This window comes from Polypterus senegalus, chromosome 5, assembly GCF_016835505.1.
Source record: "Polypterus senegalus isolate Bchr_013 chromosome 5, ASM1683550v1, whole genome shotgun sequence".
In the NCBI taxonomy this organism is placed as follows: Eukaryota; Metazoa; Chordata; class Cladistia; order Polypteriformes; family Polypteridae; genus Polypterus; species Polypterus senegalus.
In genome coordinates this window covers 22,027,285-22,049,806 of record NC_053158.1, presented here as the reverse complement: position 1 = coordinate 22,049,806, position 22,522 = coordinate 22,027,285, and the positions used below count along the sequence as shown (strand labels likewise).

The 22,522-nt window shown below is 39.2% G+C and overlaps 1 protein-coding gene across 1 annotated transcript in view; it reads right to left on the bottom strand.

Moving 5' to 3' along the window:
- sema5a (sema domain, seven thrombospondin repeats (type 1 and type 1-like), transmembrane domain (TM) and short cytoplasmic domain, (semaphorin) 5A) overlaps positions 1–22,522 on the bottom strand; it is a 788,567-nt gene that overhangs the window by 256,902 nt on the left and 509,143 nt on the right. The window contains exon 9 of the mRNA XM_039754371.1: positions 15,806–15,941. Coding sequence (XP_039610305.1) covers positions 15,806–15,941 — 136 coding nt within the window. The remainder of the gene's footprint in view (positions 1–15,805; positions 15,942–22,522) is intronic.

Here is a 22,522-nt window from a genome sequence, read left to right as displayed (position 1 = left end):
ACTGTATATTGTGACCACCAAAGGGTGTTGTAGCACTCTAAACCCAAGACACAACTTGACAGCCACAAGTTCTGGTATAAATAAAAGGTTTGTTTATGAAAAAAAATACCTTGTGCAAAGGCTTTAAACAAGGCATTAATCAACCACAAACACAATTCTTCTCTCTTCTTTCTTTGCTCAACACCTCCAGACAAGCTTTGTTCTCCTTCCACCCAACTCCAGTTCTCCTGGATGAGGTCAAGTGACTTCTTTTATGCCAGACCCAGGAGTACTTCTGGTGTTAGGGTGTAGCCTGATGGAAGCTCTTCCATGTCAATTGGAAGTCCCAAAAAGTAGGGATTGTGAATCTCTTCAGCTCCCCCTGGCAGCCCCCACTGAACCCAATATGACTCCCTCACGGGACTACAGGCTCCAGAATGCCCTGCTGGCATCCGTATGGAGATACTAACCTAAGATGGCTGAAACCTATTGTACTGGGGGAGAAAATATTTATCTGTGCTCATCTCCAGTTCCTCCATTGTACTGGCCACCCGGCCAAGTAAGGATCTTTGAACAGCACATGGATGCCAGTCCATGTGTGCCGTCTATTACAATACATACAGTGGTGTGAAAAACTATTTGTCCCCTTCCTGATTTTTTTTTTATTCTTTTGCATGTTTGTCACACTAAATGTTTCTGATCATCAAACATATTTAACCATTAGTCAAATATAACACAAGTAAACACAAAATACAGTTTTTAAATGATGGTTTTTATTATTTAGGGAGAAAAAAAATCTAAACCTACATGGCCCTGTGTGAAAAAGTAATTGCCCCCTTGTTAAAAATAACCTAACTGTGGTGTATCACACCTGAGTTCAATTTCTGTAGCCACCCCCAGGCCTGATTACTGCCACACCTGTTTCAATCAAGAAATCACTTAAATAGGAGCTGCCTGACACAGAGAAGTAGACCAAAAGCACCTCAAAAGCTAGACATCATGCCAAGATCCAAAGAAATTCAGGAACAAATGAGAACAGAAGTAATTGAGATCTATCAGTCTGGTAAAGGTTATAAAGCCATTTCTAAAGCTTTGGGACTCCAGCGAACCACAGTGAGAGCCATTATCCACAAATGGCAAAACATGGAACAGTGGTAAACCTTCCCAGGAGTGGCCGGCCGACCAAAATTACCCCAAGCGCAGAGGCGACTCATCCGAGAGGTCACAAAGACCCCAGGACAACGTTTAAAGAACTGCAGGCCTCACTTGCCTCAATTAAGGTCAGTGTTCACGACTCCACCATAAGAAAGAGACTGGGCAAAACGGCCTGCATGGCAGATTTCCAAGACGCAAACCACTGGTAAGCAAAAGAACATTAGGGCTCGTCTCAATTTTGCTAAGAAACATCTCAACGATTGCCAAGACTTTTGGGAAAATACCTTGTGGACTGATGAGACAAAAGTTGAACTTTTGGAAGGCAAATGTCCCGTTACATCTGGCGTAAAAGGAACACAGCATTTCAGAAAAAGAACATCATACCAACAGTAAAATATGGTGGTGGTAGTGTGATGGTCTGGGGTTGTTTTGCTGCTTCAGGACCTGGAAGGCTTGCTGTGATAGATGGGACCATGAATTCTACTGTCTACCAAAAAATCCTGAAGGAGAATGTCCGGCCATCTGTTCGTCAACTCAAGCTGAAGCGATCTTGGGTGCTGCAACAGGACAATGACCAAAACACACCAGCAAATCCACCTCTGAATGGCTGAAGAAAAACAAAATGAAGACTTTGGAGTGGCCTAGTCAAAGTCCTGACCTGAATCCAATTGAGATGCTATGGCATGACCTTAAAAAGGCGGTTCATGCTAGAAAACCCTCAAATAAAGCTGAATTACAACAATTCTGCAAAGATGAGTGGGCCAAAATTCCTCCAGAGCGCTGTAAAAGACTCATTGCAAGTTATCGCAAACGCTTGATTGCAGTTATTGCTGCTAAGGGTGGCCCAACCAGTTATTAGGTTCAGGGGGCAATTACTTTTTCACACAGGGCAGTGTAGGTTTGGATTTTTTTTCTCCCTAAATAATAAAAAGCATCATTTAAAAACTGCATTTTGTGTTTACTTGTGTTATATTTGACTAATGGTTAATTGTGTTTGATGATCAGAAACATTTTGTGTGACAAACATGCAAAAGAATAAGAAATTAGGAAGGGGGCAAATAGTTTTTCACACCACTGTAGACAAAACCAAAAATAAAGAATGATGCACATAAGCATGAGTCAAAGAATCCAAAACGAAAAAACAGACATAAAACATGAATTTGAATCCCAGCCAGTGGGAAGAACCCTGACCGAGACATGACAATTAGAGAAGAATAACAGATACATGGATACTGAATAACAAAACAATAATTACACAAACACATAAAACCTGCTTAAAAATAAAGAAAAAGAAACAATAAAAGACACATAAGCCCAAGAAAAAACATACAGTATACAGCCACAAGTATGCGGATACCCTTCCGAATTGTTAGCATTGTTAACGGGTACATAAAATCCAACACATAGCCATACAATCTCCTTTGACAAACATTGTCGGTAAAATGCATCATGCCAAAGAGCTCACTGACTCCTGACTCCATCTTAGCCAGTCAGTATTTGAAATTTCTGTTTTACATGATCAGCTCTGGTCATCTGTAAGTGCTGTTATTGTGAAGTGGAAGCATCAAAGAATATTGTGGAAAAAACTTTTCTCTATATTTAAAGAAGTCAGTCGCTGACTCAGATGAGATTGCAGAACAATTCTTTATTTGCACACAGAAACGCACAAATGTCTCAGTCCATGGAGTCACACTTGATTAAACAATTCATTCCCTTTTATACTTTTCTGTTACCTTTACTTTATTTAACAGATCATGTCATCTAACTCTTTTTTTTTTGCATTTTATTGATTTTATTTAAATCAAATAACATTCCATACATGCAAGTCAAGTTTAACAAAACAATATTCGAAACAAATCAACCCTCTAACACTTAATATGCAGAATTCTGTTATCTTAACCAATCATCTATAGACACCAGTAAGCTTTTATAAAAGCCAGTTCTTTCATTTTTCGGAACATTGGTTCATTGATGTGTCTTCCGGGTTTGCCCATTGATCTTATCACCAGTTCAAAATAGGGGTGTTTAGACTTTCTCACTAGTTCATCCTCGCTTTTGAAGGGGCTGCTCACTACACATCTACTTCATTTTAACCTTAGCAGCTATCTTGGTGGCTCCTCTAATGTGAGGCAAAAGCCTCAGGTGCCTAGGCTTAAAGCAACATTTGGTTAACCCTTTGGTTACATTCAATCCTTACCCTTAAGTTTAATGATTCATTACTATAGCTTCATACGAGTATATACTTGTACTAAATTAAAAAAATATATCATGTATTGGTTAAAAATATTGTTTAAAATTCTATAAGAACAACAGTATTACAGCCACAAAGTGGGAGACCACACTACTACTACTACCACAGACCCACAGGGAGTCCTCATCTCTGTATATACTGTATAAAATCCAATGTCTGTCTGTTCCGTTTTTCACAAGAGAACTACTTAACAGATTTAGATTGGGTTTTTTTCTGTGCAACTTCTGTCATCGCGCTTAGTATCATAGTTCGCTTACAGGAGCGATTTATCAACGCTAATTCAAGACAGAAGCTGCAGGCTGAGGGGAGGGGAAAGCATGACGTCAGGAGTGGGGAGCCAGGCAGGGCCCTTCTCACTCACACGTCAGTCTCAGAACATACCTTGCCTCCAGCTAAGCTAGCAAATGAGAGAATTACTTAATGTATTCAGATCAGGTTTTTTTCTCTAATTTGCTTGAACATTCTGGTTGATTTTGCAACTTCACTCATCATGCTAAGTATCATAGTTCGCTTGCAGGAGCAACATATTTTTGCTAATCCAAGACAGAGGTTGCAGGCCGAGGGGAAGGGTAAGCGTGATGTCAGGAGTGGAGAGCCGTGCAGGGCCCTTCTCACTCATGTGCTAGCCTCCATTCGAATCGGTCTACCTTGGGCCACGTTTTGGTGTTTACCTTGCCTCCGCTTAGTTAGCGATATTACTACATGGGCAGAGCTGCAGGGACAGCTAGTAGTACATATAGTATGTTATAAACTAGGAGACCCAACACATGTAATTTCCAAACAGTTCCAAAAATGCCCATTAGAGGGTGATTTACTGCCAAACACCAGCTAGATATAAGCACAAACACAGAGTGCTTATAAAATAAAAGATTTATTTCACAAGAAGCTCTGTGGAGCACAAATGGCAAAAGCAAATTGTCCACGAAAGCAACACAATCCCAGGCAAACAAGTCCAAAATCACAAATCCAAAGCGAAGTCAAGAAAACAGAGCACAGGTTCAAAAATCCAGAAAATAATAAAAACACAAGCAAATCACACAAAAAAAACACAAGAACTACCACTCCCTAGAGCTTTCAAAATGAATGACCAGGAAATGTGGGAAGCCTTCGTCTATAATGGTCTGTGGGGAGTCCCTGACAGTGATGGGCAGGTGAAAGGATCACCCAGAAAACACAAGGCACATCACAAAGGCAATGATACGCAATCAAGATCAAAAATGCAAGTAAACATAAATAAAATAAATACAAACAAATGAATCAATAATAAACAAAGAAGAAAGAAAGCAAAGGTTTGAGCCCCAGCCAAGGGTAGAACACGGACTAATAGAGACTTTATGCCGGGGAATAAAGACTCCTGCTGTTACTCATACTTGTTGGCTGTTAACAGTTGTGATTATGTTTTAGCCAGTTATTAAATGTTTCCTCACTGGCCTTCGAGAGTCCTGACTTTCATTGTAAAAATTTTAAAATTTATGTAGACTTTACATATTTTCAATGGAAAACTCCCCTGTCTTGCATGCATTAAATGTAAACCACACAGTTATATTGTATCCTGTGCCTCTGAAAAAAAAACACCCTGGCGTTGCTTAAAAGTCATCACTGAAGTTATTATAAGTTTTATCTGTTTACGGGTGAAGTTAAGAGATTAAAGTGGAATATTGCAAAACATTTCATTAAAATGATAATCCAGCGCACAGCAATATAATTCCAAGCTCTGCTTAGCCAGTAGCACCACCGAAATGTGAAATCAGAAAGCTGAAGCTCTAATTAGATCAGAGAGCGGCTGCCTTCCGAAATTTTCTTCCTGTCACTCCATAAGTAAGCATGTTATGGGCAAACGGTCATTTGCTGTCATAAAAATGGCAGGCCACATAGTTTACAGTCCAGCTGAAAAAAGGAAACACAAATGCAAAATGTAATCAATTTATATTGTATTAATAAAAGTGGAATGTGTATATATATATATATATATATATATATATATATATATATATATATATATATATATATATATTGTCACACACGTGCGCATGGGAGGCAGCTAAAGAGCTTGAGTGAAGGCAGTTATGAGGCATGCCGGGATGTGGCAGAGTGCTCTGACTCTTTTTCTCCCTTTCCTGTAGGCCATTCCCGGGAGATTCCACCTGGCTCTCTTGACGTCACTTCCGGGACCGAGCCAACGGAAGTAGACCTTACCGGCTCTGGCCCCTGTGATGTCACGTCCGGGCTCGATCCAATAAATGAAGAACATGGGCCCGATCCTTATGACCTCACTTGCTGTCTTCCCCTTTTAAAAGCCTGCCCTTTTTCCCTTTTCCCTCAGTCTTGTTTTGGACTCATTTGTATGCACATCAGTGCTATTTATTGTGATAAAAAACGACTTTGCAGCCAGGATACCAGAATATACGGGTGGCTGCCCCAAACCTTTATCAGAGTATATCTCATTATTGTGACATATATATATATATATATATATATATATATATATATATATATATATATGACAGTAGTGAGATCAGCTATGTTATATGGGTTGGAGACGGTGGCACCGACCAGAAAGCAGGAGACAGAGCTGGTGGTGGCAGAGTTAAAGATGCTAAGATTTGCATTGGGTATGATGAGGATGGACAGGATTAGAAATGAGGACATTAGAGGGTCAGCTCAAATTGGACGGTTGGGAGACAAAGTCAGAGAGGTGAGTTTGCGTTGGTCTGGACATGTGCAGAGGAGAGATGCTGAGTATATTGGGAGAAAGATGTTAAGGATAGAGCTGCCAGGGAAAAGAAAAGAGGAAGGCCTAAGAGAAGGTTTATGGATGTGGTGAGAGAGGACATGCAGGTGATGGGTGTAACAGAACAAGATACAGAGGACAGAAAGATATGGAAGAAGATAATCCACTGTGGCGACCCCTAACAGGATCGGCCAAAAGAAGAAGAAGAAGAAAAGTAGAATATATGACTGCCTGGATAGAACATCACTCACTTGAGATCTAAAAAAGGATAGAAACTGGCTACCTTCCACTACGTTACATTTATTCCTTTTACCATTTTCACACATTTCACATCCAGCTAATAAAAGAATGCAATCACATTTTTTAAAGAAGTTTCTAATAATGTCTGAATACTTTGACTGAGATTTAATTTAAGAAATGTTATTAAAGTATTCATTTTGTTTTATAATCCTTTTGTTTTCTATAATAGTTAATCACTGCAATGATGATATGAAATTTTTTCATTAGAGGCAGATATTTACAGTATAATGCACTTTCGAAGAAAAAGCTGAGGTAAATGAAAATTTACTGTCCCCAAAAATATTGCTTTGCATTTAAATGGCTGTTAATTTGGGCAAAAACATAACTTTTACTTGTGGTTTATTGGTTTATAAAGATATACATTAAATTTTATGGCTTTCATTTTGGAGGGTAATGTATTAAAATAGATCTGCATAACCCCAAAGTTTACTCGGGGGCGTTTTTGGTCATTCATACTAATGGATGCAATTATAAATGTTACTGGTAACAAAGTATATTAAAATTTCAAAAAACATAAACGAAAATAATTCAGTTATTAATTTTCCCACCCAGTCTTATTACAGCAGACAGCTAAAAACCATGAAAATGGCAAAATGCACAATAGAAATAATATGGGTTTCAGAAATGATTTTGGATTCAGATTCATCTAAGACTTGGATTACCAGATTCTCCCAGAGCCATTGTGGGACTACACAAGGCTTGCGGGACTTATAGTGATTCATAATGGCATTTTTTTCAATATATTTTTGAATTCTCTCCTATAAAGGCAGTATTAGAATGCACTCCCTCAACTTTCACCCATGTTGTCAGTAATTCCACATGCAGCAACTCCAGAGAACTCACTGGAATAGTGTTAAGAATTCAAGGACATAAGATGTGCCCTGTTGAAATATTAATTTTACTCAATGCGACAGAAATAAACAAGGCTTTGAGTTTGTGGAAAATGGCAAAGAACGATCAACAAGCAAACAGGTATCTGATACAATACATGGTGTGGCATACGACCAGACCCTTTGCCCTGCTGGGACGCCTCTATACTGGAAGGACCGGGTGAGAGAGCTTATCCGGGACATTAAGAGAACACTAGGGGGCAGTCCCACGCACGGGATTGGAGCATGGAAGCGCAACACTGCTGGGGCCCATGGCCACCACCAGGGGGCAACAGGAGAATTACAGAGCCCTTGGTCGAAGCACTTCCACCACACCCCTGAATTGCTGCTGGAAGAAGCACCTCAAGTACCTGGAGCTCTTCTGGGTGCCCTATAAAAGGTGCCAGCCGCCACTACTCTGAGAGCCAGAGACGGGAAGAGGTGGACAAAGCTTGCTGGAGGAGGAGCGGAGGCAAAGAAAGAGAAAGAGAGAGGAAGAGAATGAAAGAAAAAGAAGAAAATAAACTATGCAGTGCATATGCAGTCTATTGGCGTGCTTGAAATGTGCTGTACAGATGGGGAAATGGGAGAAGGTGTTTCCCATGTGGAAAAAGAATAAAAATAAATAAAAGCATGTGTGCTGAATTTGTGTCCTGCATCTGTCTGTGCCGGGTTTGGGTGGCAGGAGTGCCCTCTACTGGCCACAATGAGTAAACAAGATAATCTTCAATTTTGGATGCTGGTCAGTGTAGGCAGCAATGTTGTAGATCAGCAGGTCCTCAATCACGGTGCTGCAGTGGCTGCTGATTTTTGTTCCGACCAGTTTTCTAATTAGAAGCCAATTGTGGTGAACATATAAGTTGATAAATATTTTTTATGTCTTTATTTGTAAGTTGGACAAAGCAAATATATTTTAATGTTTCGAGGGGTATATCGGTGCTCTGCTGTTTACTTAACCCACCACCACACAAAGTCTAGAATTGAGTCAGGATGTGAAATTTATGGTGAGGGGGATACGGCATCAGACCAGCTTGCCAGCAGTGACTGTGTTTGGGCTTAGAGATTATAAGCCACCCACCGCAGGAAGGCCATAAACTGACTAAACAAAGCAACTGGGGGGATGAGTTATACGTGAATTCAATTGGTCCAAAGTATGGCTGTTGATGATTGGTTTTGAATCGGAGGCCATTCTTTACTACGACGCCCCATTGGATTATGTGTTTTTGTGGTAGGAATGGTATAATGTTGGTCACCCTGCCTTTACCTCCCCCCTACTCTCTCTTTCTCACCATCTGGCCATAAAAAGAAGACCAGGATGACGACAACTCTATCTTTTCAGCCATATTGAGACAGGCATGTGGTCTATTTCATTACTCCATTTAAAGACCATGTGGTAGCTGAAGATAAGTCGAGAGCCGCCTATGGATGCAAGGTGCACTGCTACAGTACTTAGGCTGTAAGGGGGTTTTGCCAATATTCACATTGTATTCTGCTTCCATATTTTTGGGAAGGTTTATCAATAATACATAATTAACTACAGTATTTAACTTAACTCCTGGCTGATTCTTTACTTTGTCTAATTGACTGAGGTTGCAGATGTAGAGGGGAAGGGGAGAAGAATTGCTAAAACCCCTGACCACAGAGTGCTAAGTCTATGAGATTTTAGACATCTCTCTATTATAATAAAACAAACTTGTGTCGAGATGTGATCTTCTTGAAAGACACTTTGACGTCCCACGAGAGAAACTTTAACATCCCACAAGACAAAGCAGTGAGACCAAAGGACAGCTGCTGTAGAGGCTTTTAAATGATCGACACACAGCGCAACAAGCAGAACACGCAGCTCGGCAGCAGCTGATCTGTCTGCATCTCCTCGGCATGCATTCCCCCCCATAACGCGAGTGGCAGAGGCACAAAGTGGCTGGCGCGAAGTATGCCCGGGAGGGTGGGGTGTTTGTTGGGGGTGCTTGAGTGAATAAAGAGTATACAAGGAGAAAATGGAGTCACCATAAGACCTTACATGATGAAACACCAGTGCTGCTGGTAATGAGACTTGATTAATAAAGTATCTATCTATCTATCTATCTATCTATCTATCTATCTATCTATCTATCTATCTATCTATCTATCTATCTATCTATTCAAATTTTATGGCCTGTTAATACTTTCATTATTCCATATTGTAGATTTTCCTTTTCTGAGAACATTACCCATAGTTTTTGTCGACCAAAACAGGTTTATACATCTTTGCTTTTCCATTTTCTTTCTCATTTATTTGAAACATTGTACTAACACAGAAACTTCATGAAATATACACAGAGTGTTAAATAGATGAAATTTATGGGGGCCCCTCAGTCATTTGCATCTCATTATTAACTAGTGGCTTATTAAGAAAATAGAAAACAATTCAAACCAAATTGCAGTGTTTTAAAACTAAAATAAACAATACTGCAAAGGACGTGCGCTCTGTCCTGGGTATGCTCCTACCTTGCACCCTAAGCTAGCTGAGATAGACTCCAACACCCCACCAACCATGGTCTAAATTAAGCAGGTTAGAATATGACATGACAAGAATTGTACCAGGTGAGTTAACATAAATGAAGCCCAAAAAATACAACATTTTACCAGCAAATAAGTGAGTTCTAATTAATTGGTGGAAGCAAAAACCTGCAGCTACTGCAGCCCCCTAGGACTGCGATTGAGGACCACTGATGTAGATCATGGCTGTCATGATGTCACGAGTCCCATGGCATGTGACTTACATGCATAGCAACCAAAGAGCTCCATGGCAACCAGAAACAGAAAATGGCATTACCCAGGAAAACAAATGCACAGAATAGTGGCGACCTTGGACATAAGCATACACAAAATGCTGACAAAATGACCTCACCTAATAAAAACGAAATATAAAAAAAAACCAAATATACAAATTAAAAACATTAAACAATTAAACAAAATTAATGAAACACGTGACAAACCTGACACATATACTGAAGTCATATATATACTTCAGGCAGACCACCTTACACGACACAAAAAACTAACACCAACTGAAAAATGTTAAGTGGATATCCCTCAGCTATGTTACTGACAGTGTCATGGACAGTTGAATAATAATTTGCAAAATCAGAATGTAAACCTGTTTTCTTTTTTCTGAGCTGAAGGTACTGGACTGGTTGCTTTCAGTCAGAGGGCTACATTTTAACTCAAGACACAGCTCTGCCAGGTTCAGTAAAAGCTAAAGCAAGTTTTCTATACAACCTGCATGCTGGCAAGGGACCAGTGCTACTGCCATTAAGGGAGCTTCACAGTCACCGTACATCTGATTGGTCAGATGTCTCTTTTAAAGTGAACCAAAGTGACTGGTGCACCCCGTAGTAGGGCAGTGGGAGCAACAACTTACACAGTGCGATGTTCACATAGGATACAACACTAAAAAATTTGTCACATAGGAATTGTAGGAGAAGGATAAGGATAAATTAGGGCTGACGTATGGGACTGTTCTGGGAAGGAGTTAACTCTGATCACACTCTTTAACACACTGGCAAAAATACAAAGATGGCCAATGTTAGCTTTCCCAGCAATGAAATAATGTCTCATAATTTCTGTTTAAATTCCATAAATAAAAGTGTTATTGTTTTCATATGAACTAACCACCTAGTGCTTACTAGAATTGGCACCTGCTTCCCCGTGACACTGCTTTGTATAAGCAAGTTTGGAAGATGGATGGAGTGATAGATGGATGGATGCCATAATGCAGAATATTTTTTATACAATTTCTGTACCAAATGTTTACAAGAAAGTCAGAATGTTTCTCAACAGACTTTGGCACACGACAAAAATAGCCCTGAATGGGTTGTCTGTCCATTTCAGAATATTCATGTACACTTACACCCACCAATTGTGCAAGTCTTTGGAGTATTGAAGGAAACTGGAATATCCAGAAAAAAATCCATATTTTTGTGGTGTCATTGTTACGATACAGCCTTCAATTGCTAGAAGGTGTCAATTGATGGTATCTCCAGAACGCTTTATAAGCTGGCATCCAAGATTATTGGTTAGCACATTTCTGTAATTTGGAGTTTCTGAATGATTTTCGGGGAAAGAATTCTTAATCTATTTACAAATGCGAGATTGGTTAGCATTTTGACTTTGGTGTCTGACCCAAGGTTCTCCTAGTTAACACTGTCTATAAATGTAGCTTTAACGAAGCTTAAATAAGGAACCTCCCACACAATATACTTACGTTAAATTGCAATCTGTATTTAAAATTATAGTGGAACCTATTGCTCCTGTCCTTCTCCTATTTTCTTCAATCTGTCCTCTATATTTTTTTTCTCCATGGATATTAGTGATTAGTGTAGTTTGCAAAATCACAGAAATGTTTGGGATTTTTGCAAAAGTTCACAAAATGCATTGAAGTTAGTGGGAAAGGAGGAGCTGAACTGGTTTTGAGTCATTTATAATGGTGCAGTGGTGTGTTAGATGTCTCAAATTGCTAGGGAAGTATAAGCCAAATATGCCGGACTGATTATTTAGGCCAAAAATGTGATCTAAGCTGTTAGGCAGCAACAAAAGATGCCGACAACCACAAACAAAATACAACAAATGGCCACAAGCTTGCAATATGTTAATATACAGTATATTATATGTATACATAATAAACATACAATAAATATGTTTTATTGTGCTGATGTTGTGTGTTGCGTGGGACTGGCTCTGACCAATGTTTGAAGACGCATCCCTGGGTCCAGCTGTAATGTTTTTTGCTTTCCATGTATCTGTGCAGATACTTTGCACATTTTCCTTCTATCAAGAAGATCGAAACTCCTTGTAAATAATAAAAAGTCTTTTGTTATTGTTATTTTTAACAGGGTCTCATTTTAACGTGAAAAGGGGTAGGGGTTAGGGCTCTTCTATTGTTTGTTTTGTCACTGCAGTTTGCTAATCGTGCATGCATAATCAGCGATGCAGTGCCACACGAGGCACTGGGCAAGTGCACAGGGATCAGTGTTTTATGCAGTATCTGGTGGCAGTACTCACAATGTTGTTGATAGGGTCAGCTAATGTACATCTCAAATTAAAATACTGCATGTTTTTTTTATTTGGATTGTTTTTAAATGTATGCAGAGTGAAAATCAACTGGAACAGGTCCCGCGCAAAGTAGCAGTCCATATGCGTGTATGAAAATTCTGTGTGTGGCTGCTACAGCTCTGTGATGTCACATTGGCCTTGCAAAGCATACTGGGATGCTGGGGATAAAGTTAATCTAAGCCAGTAGAAGGATGGATTTCCAGGAATATATTTGGAAAACAATGTCACCAGTGAATACAGAATATTCCCTGCTAAAAAATGTTTTTGTGACATTTGATGATCAATACTGCCTGTGATGCTTCGAATGATCAGCCTCTGATCTAATTCCGCAGATTTTCACTTCAAAAGACTTGATCAGTGACTGGTAAATTGCCCACTCTAAAAACTACTTTTTCACTATTTATTTGTAGTAATTTAGCTGCAACAACAGGAAGTCAGTGAAGAGACAGTAGAGGAGTAGTAGAAGTGAAACAAGGAAGAAACAACACCAGTCGAGCAGCAGCATTCTGGAGGAGCTGGTGAGGCTGGATAGCAGTTGAAGGAAGTCCCACCAGGACAGAGATGCCTCAACATGGAGTTATGTGGCATAATTAGTGAGGAAGGCTTGAATCCTTTAAATTTTATGAAGAAAGAAACAACATGATAGGGTCAATAAGCAATGTCACACACATGCGTATGGGAGGCAGCTAAAGGGTCTAAATGAGAGTAATTTTTCGCCAGACCAGGCGGTGGCAGAGTGCCCTGACCTTTTTCCTCACTTTCCTGTAGACCGTTCACAGGAAATTCCACCTGGCCCCGATGATGTCACTTCCGTTTCCGGCCCTTTTTTATCAATTTCCTACAGTCCGTTCACAGGAAATTCCACCTGGCCCTGATGATGTCACTTCCGGTTCCAACCATGATGACATCACTTCTGTTTCTGAGCATAACAATGTCAGTTCCGGTTCCATGCCCTTGGATGATGTCACTTCCGGTGTAGAACCCATGGACGAAGAGTCTTCTGGTTCCGGCCCTTTTGATGATGCCACGTCTGGGTCCAAGCCTATGGAAGAGGACCCTTCCGCCCTTGATGATTTCACTTCCGTTTCTGGTCTTTAAAGCAGCCATTTTCTACAAAATTCATCAGTTCTATCTTGGACTCTGATCTGTGCACATCAGTGCAATCAATTAACCCATTTTGTAGCCAGGGGACATTATACAGGTGGCTACCCCAAACCTTTTCATAACTCCTGTCTTTGGTTTTTGTGACAGCAAATATAGAATATTTGATAAATGAAAGTGAGGAGCCCAGACTCACACTAAGATTTCTGACCATGACCGATGGTAACAGGGTGACATCCAAGGAATGAGAATGAGAAGGTAAGTACAGAATATTTGGCTTTAAAATACTACATTTAAGGTTATGAGCATTCATCTATGATAAGATGGCAGAGTGACAGCTGGGTATCTGGGCTGAAAAATATGTGTTGTAAGAGAGAAATGAGAGGAAGATCTGTGCATCATCAACAAAGAGGTGGTAGGAGAAGCTATGAGAAGAAATAACAATGCCTAAGGAGTGAATGTGGAGAGAAAAGAGAAGTGGACCCAGCACCCATCCTTGATGTACACCTGAGGAGAGTTCATGTGGAGAAGACGAGGAGTTAGACCAAGATGACACAAAAGGATTGGTCAGAAAGGAAGGACTTGAAGCAGTCCACGGCAGAACCACAAATTCTGAGATTATAGAAGGAAGCGATAAGCCAGGAGGAATTACAGCAGCAAAAGCTGATGAAAGGTGAAGAAGGATAAAGACAGGGGAAGAGAAAAACATCTCAAATAGATCTTAGACAATTTATAATTGATAACAGTGCATTCTTGGTTGAGCGACCACTGCGGAATCCAGATTGAGCAACCCCAAAAATAACATGAATTCCTGAACATGCTGAAGTTGAAGCAGAAACCTTGACAGTCTTTAAGAAGTATCTGGATGAGATATTGGGATAGCTTACTTATTAGCTAAAAAAACGGGCTTGATGGGTTGAATGGTCTCCTGTCATTTGTGAGATTTCTTATGTTTTATCCCAAGTCAAGTACCTTGGGGATCAGCTTTGCTGACACGGCTTGTTAAATGTTGAACCATTGTTTACAGACAATACTGGCATAAGGGTTTTTATTAGCCATCTGTGCCAGGTTGGAGAAAAGTAAAACAGCATATTTGTCATCCTCTGTGAATCGGTTGTGATGAGATACCAACAGAAAGGTGATCCAGACTATCTGAAATATTCTGTTTAATGTAAATTGTATTTCAAAAAATAGACAGGCTGGCTGTTAATCTGGGGCTGGTGTCTAGGCTGAGAATTGCAATGGTAGGTGGATATGTAAATAGACCGGTTTAAAAAATGTTGTGGGGAAAAAGGTAAGTAGATAGGACGGAAGCCAAGCAGGTATGTAGCCAGAATGGTAATTTACAGTATGTAGGCAGAAAAAAGGTTGACATGTTGACTTGAAAAAGACGGAAATACGTAGGTTGGGGCATTTGTTAGACTTACATGTTGTGAGACTAAGTAGTTAAAAGGCATTCACACAGGCAGTTTGTTTGACAGAAAACTTCATAGGTATAGAGGGTAATATAAAAAAGTCCTTTTTTTCTGCACTACCCACCAGAAATAAGTGCCTTTTAAATATGGCTTATGGGGGATGGATTATTTCTATGGTGAAACACTTTTCTTGATTTTTTTCAGAAACTCGGTCAACAAGTGAGAAACTACTTAGAATGAACAAGCAGCAGTGACTGTCAGTCTCAGTAATGGGATGAGAAATCATGGGCTTCAAGTCTTAGCCGGCTAGTCATCATTTTATTTTTTATTTTGCTTTATTTTATTTTATTTTTTTATTGCAAGCTTGAGCTACCTTAACAATTATTATTCATGTCCATTTTAAGATCACTTTTGACTCTCCAGTCTAGAATAGCCTATTGAGATTACTTCACTTTCATTGCGTTGCTAAAATATAACTGGCAGGTGTCAGGAAAGGATGACAGATAATAAATTATGAACCTTTCCGTCCCTTCCTTACCCAGGCATGCTGGCCAATGCCATTTACTTTCCCCTGAGTCTATAATTCTCATGGTTGTGCTTTGCAAAGCCTAGAGTTAAGGAGTGACCGAGTATAAATTCCAGTGCTTTATGCCTCCTTTGGCAGCACCTAGTCAGACCATTATATCCTTCATATACCTGCAACACGGAAATGAAAAGGCCACAATCATTTAATTATCACATAATGTTTTTCTTTATCCTATTAGAAAGATCACGGCAAAAACTCAGAGTAATGAACTGTAACAATACAATCATGAGGTAACTGAAAAGTCTTTATGGCACAACAAAACCCAATATGCTATTAAGTAAGCCAAGCTTGATTTACTGTATTGCTTTGTTTGTTGATATTTACCTGGAAGTCGGGGTTGGGGTTGGGATAGGGCAGCCAGGCAGAGCGAGAATTCTCCTGGTATTTGAAAGGTCCATTGAACACTTGGGTAATCGCAGTCAGATTGAAAACGCACACTGCTGAGGCGGCAATGCTGTTTCTGAGGGAAAGAATTGAGGGGGAAAAATGAAGTCAGCAAATGCACACATTCTTTCTGTCCAACAGAGTTATGTTTATTGCAGCCTAAGACGATCTAAAGCATGCGGTAAGAAATCAGAATTGCTCAGCTCTGTAAGTAGGAGATAAAGCTTCACCAGATACTGCAATTTAGAGTTTTTGAATAGCATGAATATTGTCGCAGATACAGTAACTATTAAATTGAAATATCATGTGGCAGGGTAACTGAGTGCTGTGCATAAACAGGGGCAGCCAGCTGAGCAGCAATTAGAATCAGTATGCATTTCTTCCCCGTTTGCAGGTCCGTTCCTTCTACACATTCTTCTAACTCTGAATTATTTATAACTAAATTCTAATCTAGTGCCAGGACTGGGCATAAAGGAATACTCTACCCAAAAAAGATTTTTTTTTATATGTCACATACCCCATGTAGTTTAAAGTGGTGGCCAATAAAAAAAAAAATTTCATGCAGAATGGAGAGAAGAATAGTTTATGTTACAATGGAAGCCTACAGCGGCCAATGCTGTACGAGAGCAAATGAAAAAGAAACAAAAATGCCCCATTACTCGTATCACATAATCCACATGACCATTGGGAGAGTTTTTTACTGATAAATATGATTTTCACTAATTGATTATATTGAATGACTTCTGTCCTTGTTAATTGTTAGTGTTTGTCTTTAGCATTTTCAGAAAGCATTTTAATTAAAGTCTGTTAGTCTGTGACACAGTCCCGCTGCTACTTCTCTGCAAGGACAAATATTGATATGAAAACCACTATAATCTAGTGTAATCTTGTTTCATAGAAACTAGCAAGGACATGAGAACCTAATCTATTTACACACTTCTGTAACTGACAAGTGGTGTCACCATCTGTAAGTCAGCCATCTCTTTCCATGTACAGTGTGACTCCATGTATGTGTCAATGAAAAATATTCTTCTTTATTTGGACTGGCTTTGTGAATCTGACTTTGACACCGCATATTCTCAATATTTGAAAAATGCATGTTCTTTTGCTAAAATAATGTTAAATATATACTACTGCACATCTTAACTCTTTGAGGGCTGAATATTTTTTCCAAAAAATGCAGTTTTCTGAAAGCACACAGAGCAACAGTTTCACAAGTAAATCAGCGTAAAATGTCTGTTGCCGTGTGCTGTGGCCACCAGTTCGCTGTGTCTTGTGGCTCGAGCGACTCATGGGCAGCATGACGGCTGGCAGGCTGGCTGCCATGTTGTCTTTGTGTGGCGGGAGGCTTTGGCAGCAGCGGCAGTGCAATGCAATCTGGTTTGTACCTCTTGTATTTTAAGTGATGGCCCACCCAGTATAATCATTGCCATAGGTTTATCAGCTACACGAACGTGTTCAGCACCACGATCAGCTGATGGCGGTGCCTCACTTTTGTTTTTGATCTCAATCTCTAGATCACTTGCATCAAAATCGGACTCCAACAAGTCAGAGTACAATTCAGTGATAATATTCAAAATGTCATCCACTGAGTATTTTCGCTTCAATCTCTCGCCAGATGATGATACCATTTTTTGGTGCTGTTTGCTCTTCACTACTGACGTGAGCAGAGGGAATCTCAGTCAGACCAACCAAACTAACTTTCCTTTTAGCAAAGAGGGTCAAAGTAAAGTGTAATGGCGGGCTTTGTCATCGTTTACAGTTGATTACCACCCTCATCCCCTCCTGTTGACAAAAGTCAACATCCGCCCTAAAAGAGATAAACAGGAGACTAAAGCCTCATGGGAATGGCTTTTTGAGTTGAAAACGGGGCTTTTGATCAATGAATGAGGGGGAGAAGCAGGTCTTCAGTTTAAAATTTCAGTCCCATGAAGGTTTAGTTTCATGTTTACAATGTGCACTGATTAATCCGGGTGTATCTATTTAATGTTATTTAGCAAAACTGTATGTATTTTGAAAGTTTTGGGCATACAGCATTGCCCACTATTGGCTTTTAATTTTTTCTCTCCATTGTGCATGAAAACATGAGATTTTTCTTGGTCACCACTACGATCTAAAAGTATATTAGTATATGAATCTAATCTAAAGTATATCATTTTTGGGTGTTGGATTCCTTTAAACCTAGATTATTATCTTCACAATACCTTTAGCAGTTAGTATATGCTAAATAAACAAACATTAGGCATTTTCTTTACAAAAAAAAACACAAACTTTTTTCATTATTTGTACTGAATATACTTTTTCTATTACTTTTAGTTTTTAAATGCTGAGCTACATAATTGCTATTGTGTTGCTTAACAATAAAAATCTTATTTTAACATAATGCAATAAAAAGTAGGAAGCATTAGTACCACAAGTAATTAGGAGCATTCACATAGAATGTGTGGAGCACCGATTGTGAAAGCCCATGTCTGTCCGTCTGTCTGTCCACATGAAACAACTCGGCTCCTCGTAGAACAATTTTGTTGAGATATGGCAGACTTATTCTTCAAGGAAATTCATTGAGACAGTTGAATTGTTGTTCAGATATCCTGAACAGATCGCACTGTACAAAGTTTTAAAATTAAAAAGTTTCCCAATGAAAAGCATTGGAGCCTTGTTCATCATAAAATAGAGAAACGTTCTGCACAGCCTCAACTAGGAATTAGTTTGCTATTTTAATTTTGTCTTTAGAAAGGTTGCTTGAACTTGTACATTTTGTAAATTATCTTCTGTTATTCATCTGACAGCCTCACGGATGACCAATGTGACTGAATCAGATTCCGCACAGAGCACATGTGTGTAAACAGCTTACACAGCAGCGCCTTCCCCTGCCCTTTTAGGTAAATTAACTAATAGAGGACAGAAAAAGTCAGTTCTTTGGAAATAAATGGAAGGGCAAAGCAGTCATGTAAGTAAATATAAGACGGAGTTGAATGAACTAATACCACGTGAAAATTACTACTGTAAAGAACCGACATTATCAGCCTGCATAATAAATGGTATTTGAACAAATTCATAACCCAGGAAATGAGCAGCTGCCCTAACTGATATAAACAGAGGACGGGTTTAAAAATGAACAGTGGCATCTGGAGGTGGGAGGTGATATCTGTCGCCTAGCCCCTGATCTCCCAGCCCCACATACACGTCATGGCAAGCTCCTTCTTGCCCATTGTGTACCTTTCATATTCTCATTATACAATAAATCAATTCATTTCCAAGTTCTTATTTATTTAAATAATTTAAACTAATTACTCTGTTTTAACTATTATTAGTAGCTAAATGAGGAACCTATTGCAGTTCCATTTCTCCTTTCATATATTACGCAAACGCTAACATTATTCAAAGTTATTGTCTGTTTTTACATGCATTTTTATTACTCTTTAATTTAATAATGTTTTTTTGTATCAGTATACTGCTGCTGGATTATGTGAATTTCCCCTTGGGATTAATAAAGTATCTATCTATCTATCTATCTATCTATCTATCTATCTATCTATCTATCTATCTATCTATCTATCTATATATCTATCTATCTATCTACAATATCTTATAGTGCCTTTTATCTATCTATCTATCTATCTATCTATCTATCTATCTATCTATCTATCTATCTATCTATCTATCTATCTATCTATCTATCTCTGTAATATCTGTAATATTGCTACTTATTTTATGCTGGTATTGGTAATTTTGTATGAATAGATATTTTTAATTGCTAAGTTTTGAATACTATTCTATTGCATATACATTCCAAAATGTTGTGAAAATTGAACAACAATTAGTCAGAGACCCTCCACCACTAACACATATCAATCAAAGTCATTTTCAACACGATAGTCATTGAGCCTCTTTGTGCTCCGTTTTTAGCTCCATTGTAATGTGCTGTTAAAAAGCACCTAATTAATGTAGTTTGCTTAAACACGGAATTGCATTCTGTTTTTCTATTATTTTTGAATATCACTTATTGTTACACAACTATTTAATAAACAAAAAAGTAACAACTGTGAAATGTTCCAACTTCCATATCAGTTAATTTAATCACTGAACACAATTGAATGTAATGCCATCCATACATTGCCTAACTTGTTTTTATTTGTAATGTTCATTTTTATTTTATTTAATACTTGTAGGTGCATCTTTGCATATATTTAGTGTGCAAAGCTTATTTGGCTGGTCACGTGTACCTTAATGTAAAGACAGAACCATGGGGATGCCAATGAAAGTGTCAGAAGGAGAAGTAATCCTCACTGGCAGGAGCTTTCCTCCATGGTGTGGACAGACAGAGTATTTAGGCTGTTTCAAACATAAAGGTAGATTATTCATTATTTTCAGTATCCTCTTCTATAAGAACAGTTTATACTTTATTTATTTTTCTATAATGGATTCAGAAAGTACTTAGACCTCTGCACTTTTTACACATTTTGCTATGTTGCGCCCTTGTACTAACTTCATTTAAATTCATTTTACTTCACATCAAACAACACTTAGTACCTAAGAATGGCAAAAAAAATGAAGTTTTAGAAATTTTTGCAAATGTATTAAAGACAAAAAACTGAAATCTCCCATTGAGGCAAGCATTCAGATCTTTTATTCAGTACTTATTTGATTGCTCCATCCTGGGTATGATGTTAACCTGAATCTAGCCCTGCAAACAGGTCATCCAACATTTAGGGAAAACTTGGAGGTTGGTGGCAGGATTGTAACTCCAGCCACCCTAAAAAACCTCATACTGTTCCAGTGTGGTGCTGAGGAGTCACCCGCTGCACTCAGGTCCCAATCCAGATGGTTTTTCGTGTGATGGGTGCAGCAACACTCTGTAACCAGAGCATGCTCCCAACCTCTCCTTCTCTTAGTTTATACCCCTTTGGCAGCAATTCTAGCCTGATGATGACATGACAAGAGTCGTACACCTGAATTTAAGGATTTTCTCCTATTCCTCTCTCCAGATCCTCTCAAACTTTGTCAGGTTGGATTGCTTGACAGGTATTTTTAGATCTCTCTAGAGATGTTCGATTGGATTCAAGTCCACACTCTAGCTGTGCAACTCCAGGACATTCCCAGATTTATCCCTAAGCCACTCTTGTGTTGTCTTTGCTTAATGCCGATAGACATTACTCAGTCTTAGGTCCAGAGCACTCTGGATCAGGTTTAATTAAGAATATTTCTACCCCTTTCTCTGTTCAGCTTTGCCTCAACCCTGACTAGTCTCCCAATCCCTGTTGCTACAAAACAACCCCAAAGCATGATGCTGCCACCACCATGCTTCATTGTTGGAAAGGAATTGCACAGGTGATCAGTGGCGCCTAATTTACTCCAGACATAACCCTAACTTTGGTTTCATTAGGCCAGACAATCTACTTTCTCACAGTCTGAGAGTCCTTTAGGTGTGCCTCTTTGCAAATTCCAAGTGGGCTTTCATGTGTCTTATGCCCAGGAAAAGCTTCTGCCTGGCCACTCTGTCATTAAATGAAGATCAATGGAGTATTGCAGTGATGGTTTTTCCCATCATCACATGGTTTCTCTGGAGCTCAGCCTGTTCTTGGTCACCTCTCTTATCATGGCACTTCTTCCATAATTGTTCAGTTTGGCAAACTCTAGGAAAAGTTGTGGTTGGCTTAAACGTCTTCCATTTACAAATTATGGAAACCACTTTGCTCTTGGGAACCTTCAGTGCTGCAGAATGTTTTTGTAGCCTTCCCTCAGATCTGTGCCTTGATACAATCCTGTCTTTAAGCTCTGCAAGCCTTTTCTTTGACCTCATGGCTTGTTTTTCACTCTGATACACATTGTCTACTATGGGGCCTTCTATAGACAAGTGTGTGCCTTTCCCAAATACAACCAATTCATTAAATTGACCACAGGTGGATTCCAAGAAAGGTACAAAAGCATCTCAGTGTTGATCAATGGAATGGCATGTACCTGAATTATGTTTCATTTCAAGTGTCATAGCAAAGGGTCAGAATACTTGTCTCTAAAGGTGATTTCTCACAGCAGGACATTGTTTTTTCAGGAACCAGGCACTTTTTAGAAACTCAGAAACGTTAGTAACATTCCCACCACAGTAACTCTGGCCATTTGTAGCTCCTGGTCCTTTTCTTTAGCTTCTACTTAAGGGTATGAACTTTTTGTTCAACCAGGAACTATCATGGCTGGGGCTTGGGTAGTGAATTGTGCTGGTTGGTTAAGTAAAATGACTGGAGCCATCTTACAAAACTGTTGGTACTATGGACTTTGGAGAGATATTGGTGAAGATGTGCTGCACTTCGCACCTCATTGATCATCGAAGCTGCCTCCTGGGTGCACCACACCATGACACATCAAAGCAATAATTTCCTCCCTGAACTCCCTAACGTGGCACCCATCCACTGTATCATTTTTTCATAGTTACCTCTGTTGTGCACCACACAATGCTTTGCTTTGAAGCAATAGGTCCCCAAAGATCTCCTGATCCCGCTGCATGACTCTTCATAGCCTCCTTCTTTGTCCTCTGCGTAATGCATCGCATTAGTTTTTCCTGTGAACTCCCAAATGTTTCTCAGTTTGTACCACATCACTCTTCTTTGAATGTCACATAATTTGCATAGTTACAGTTTTTGTTGTGTGATGGGAACGAAA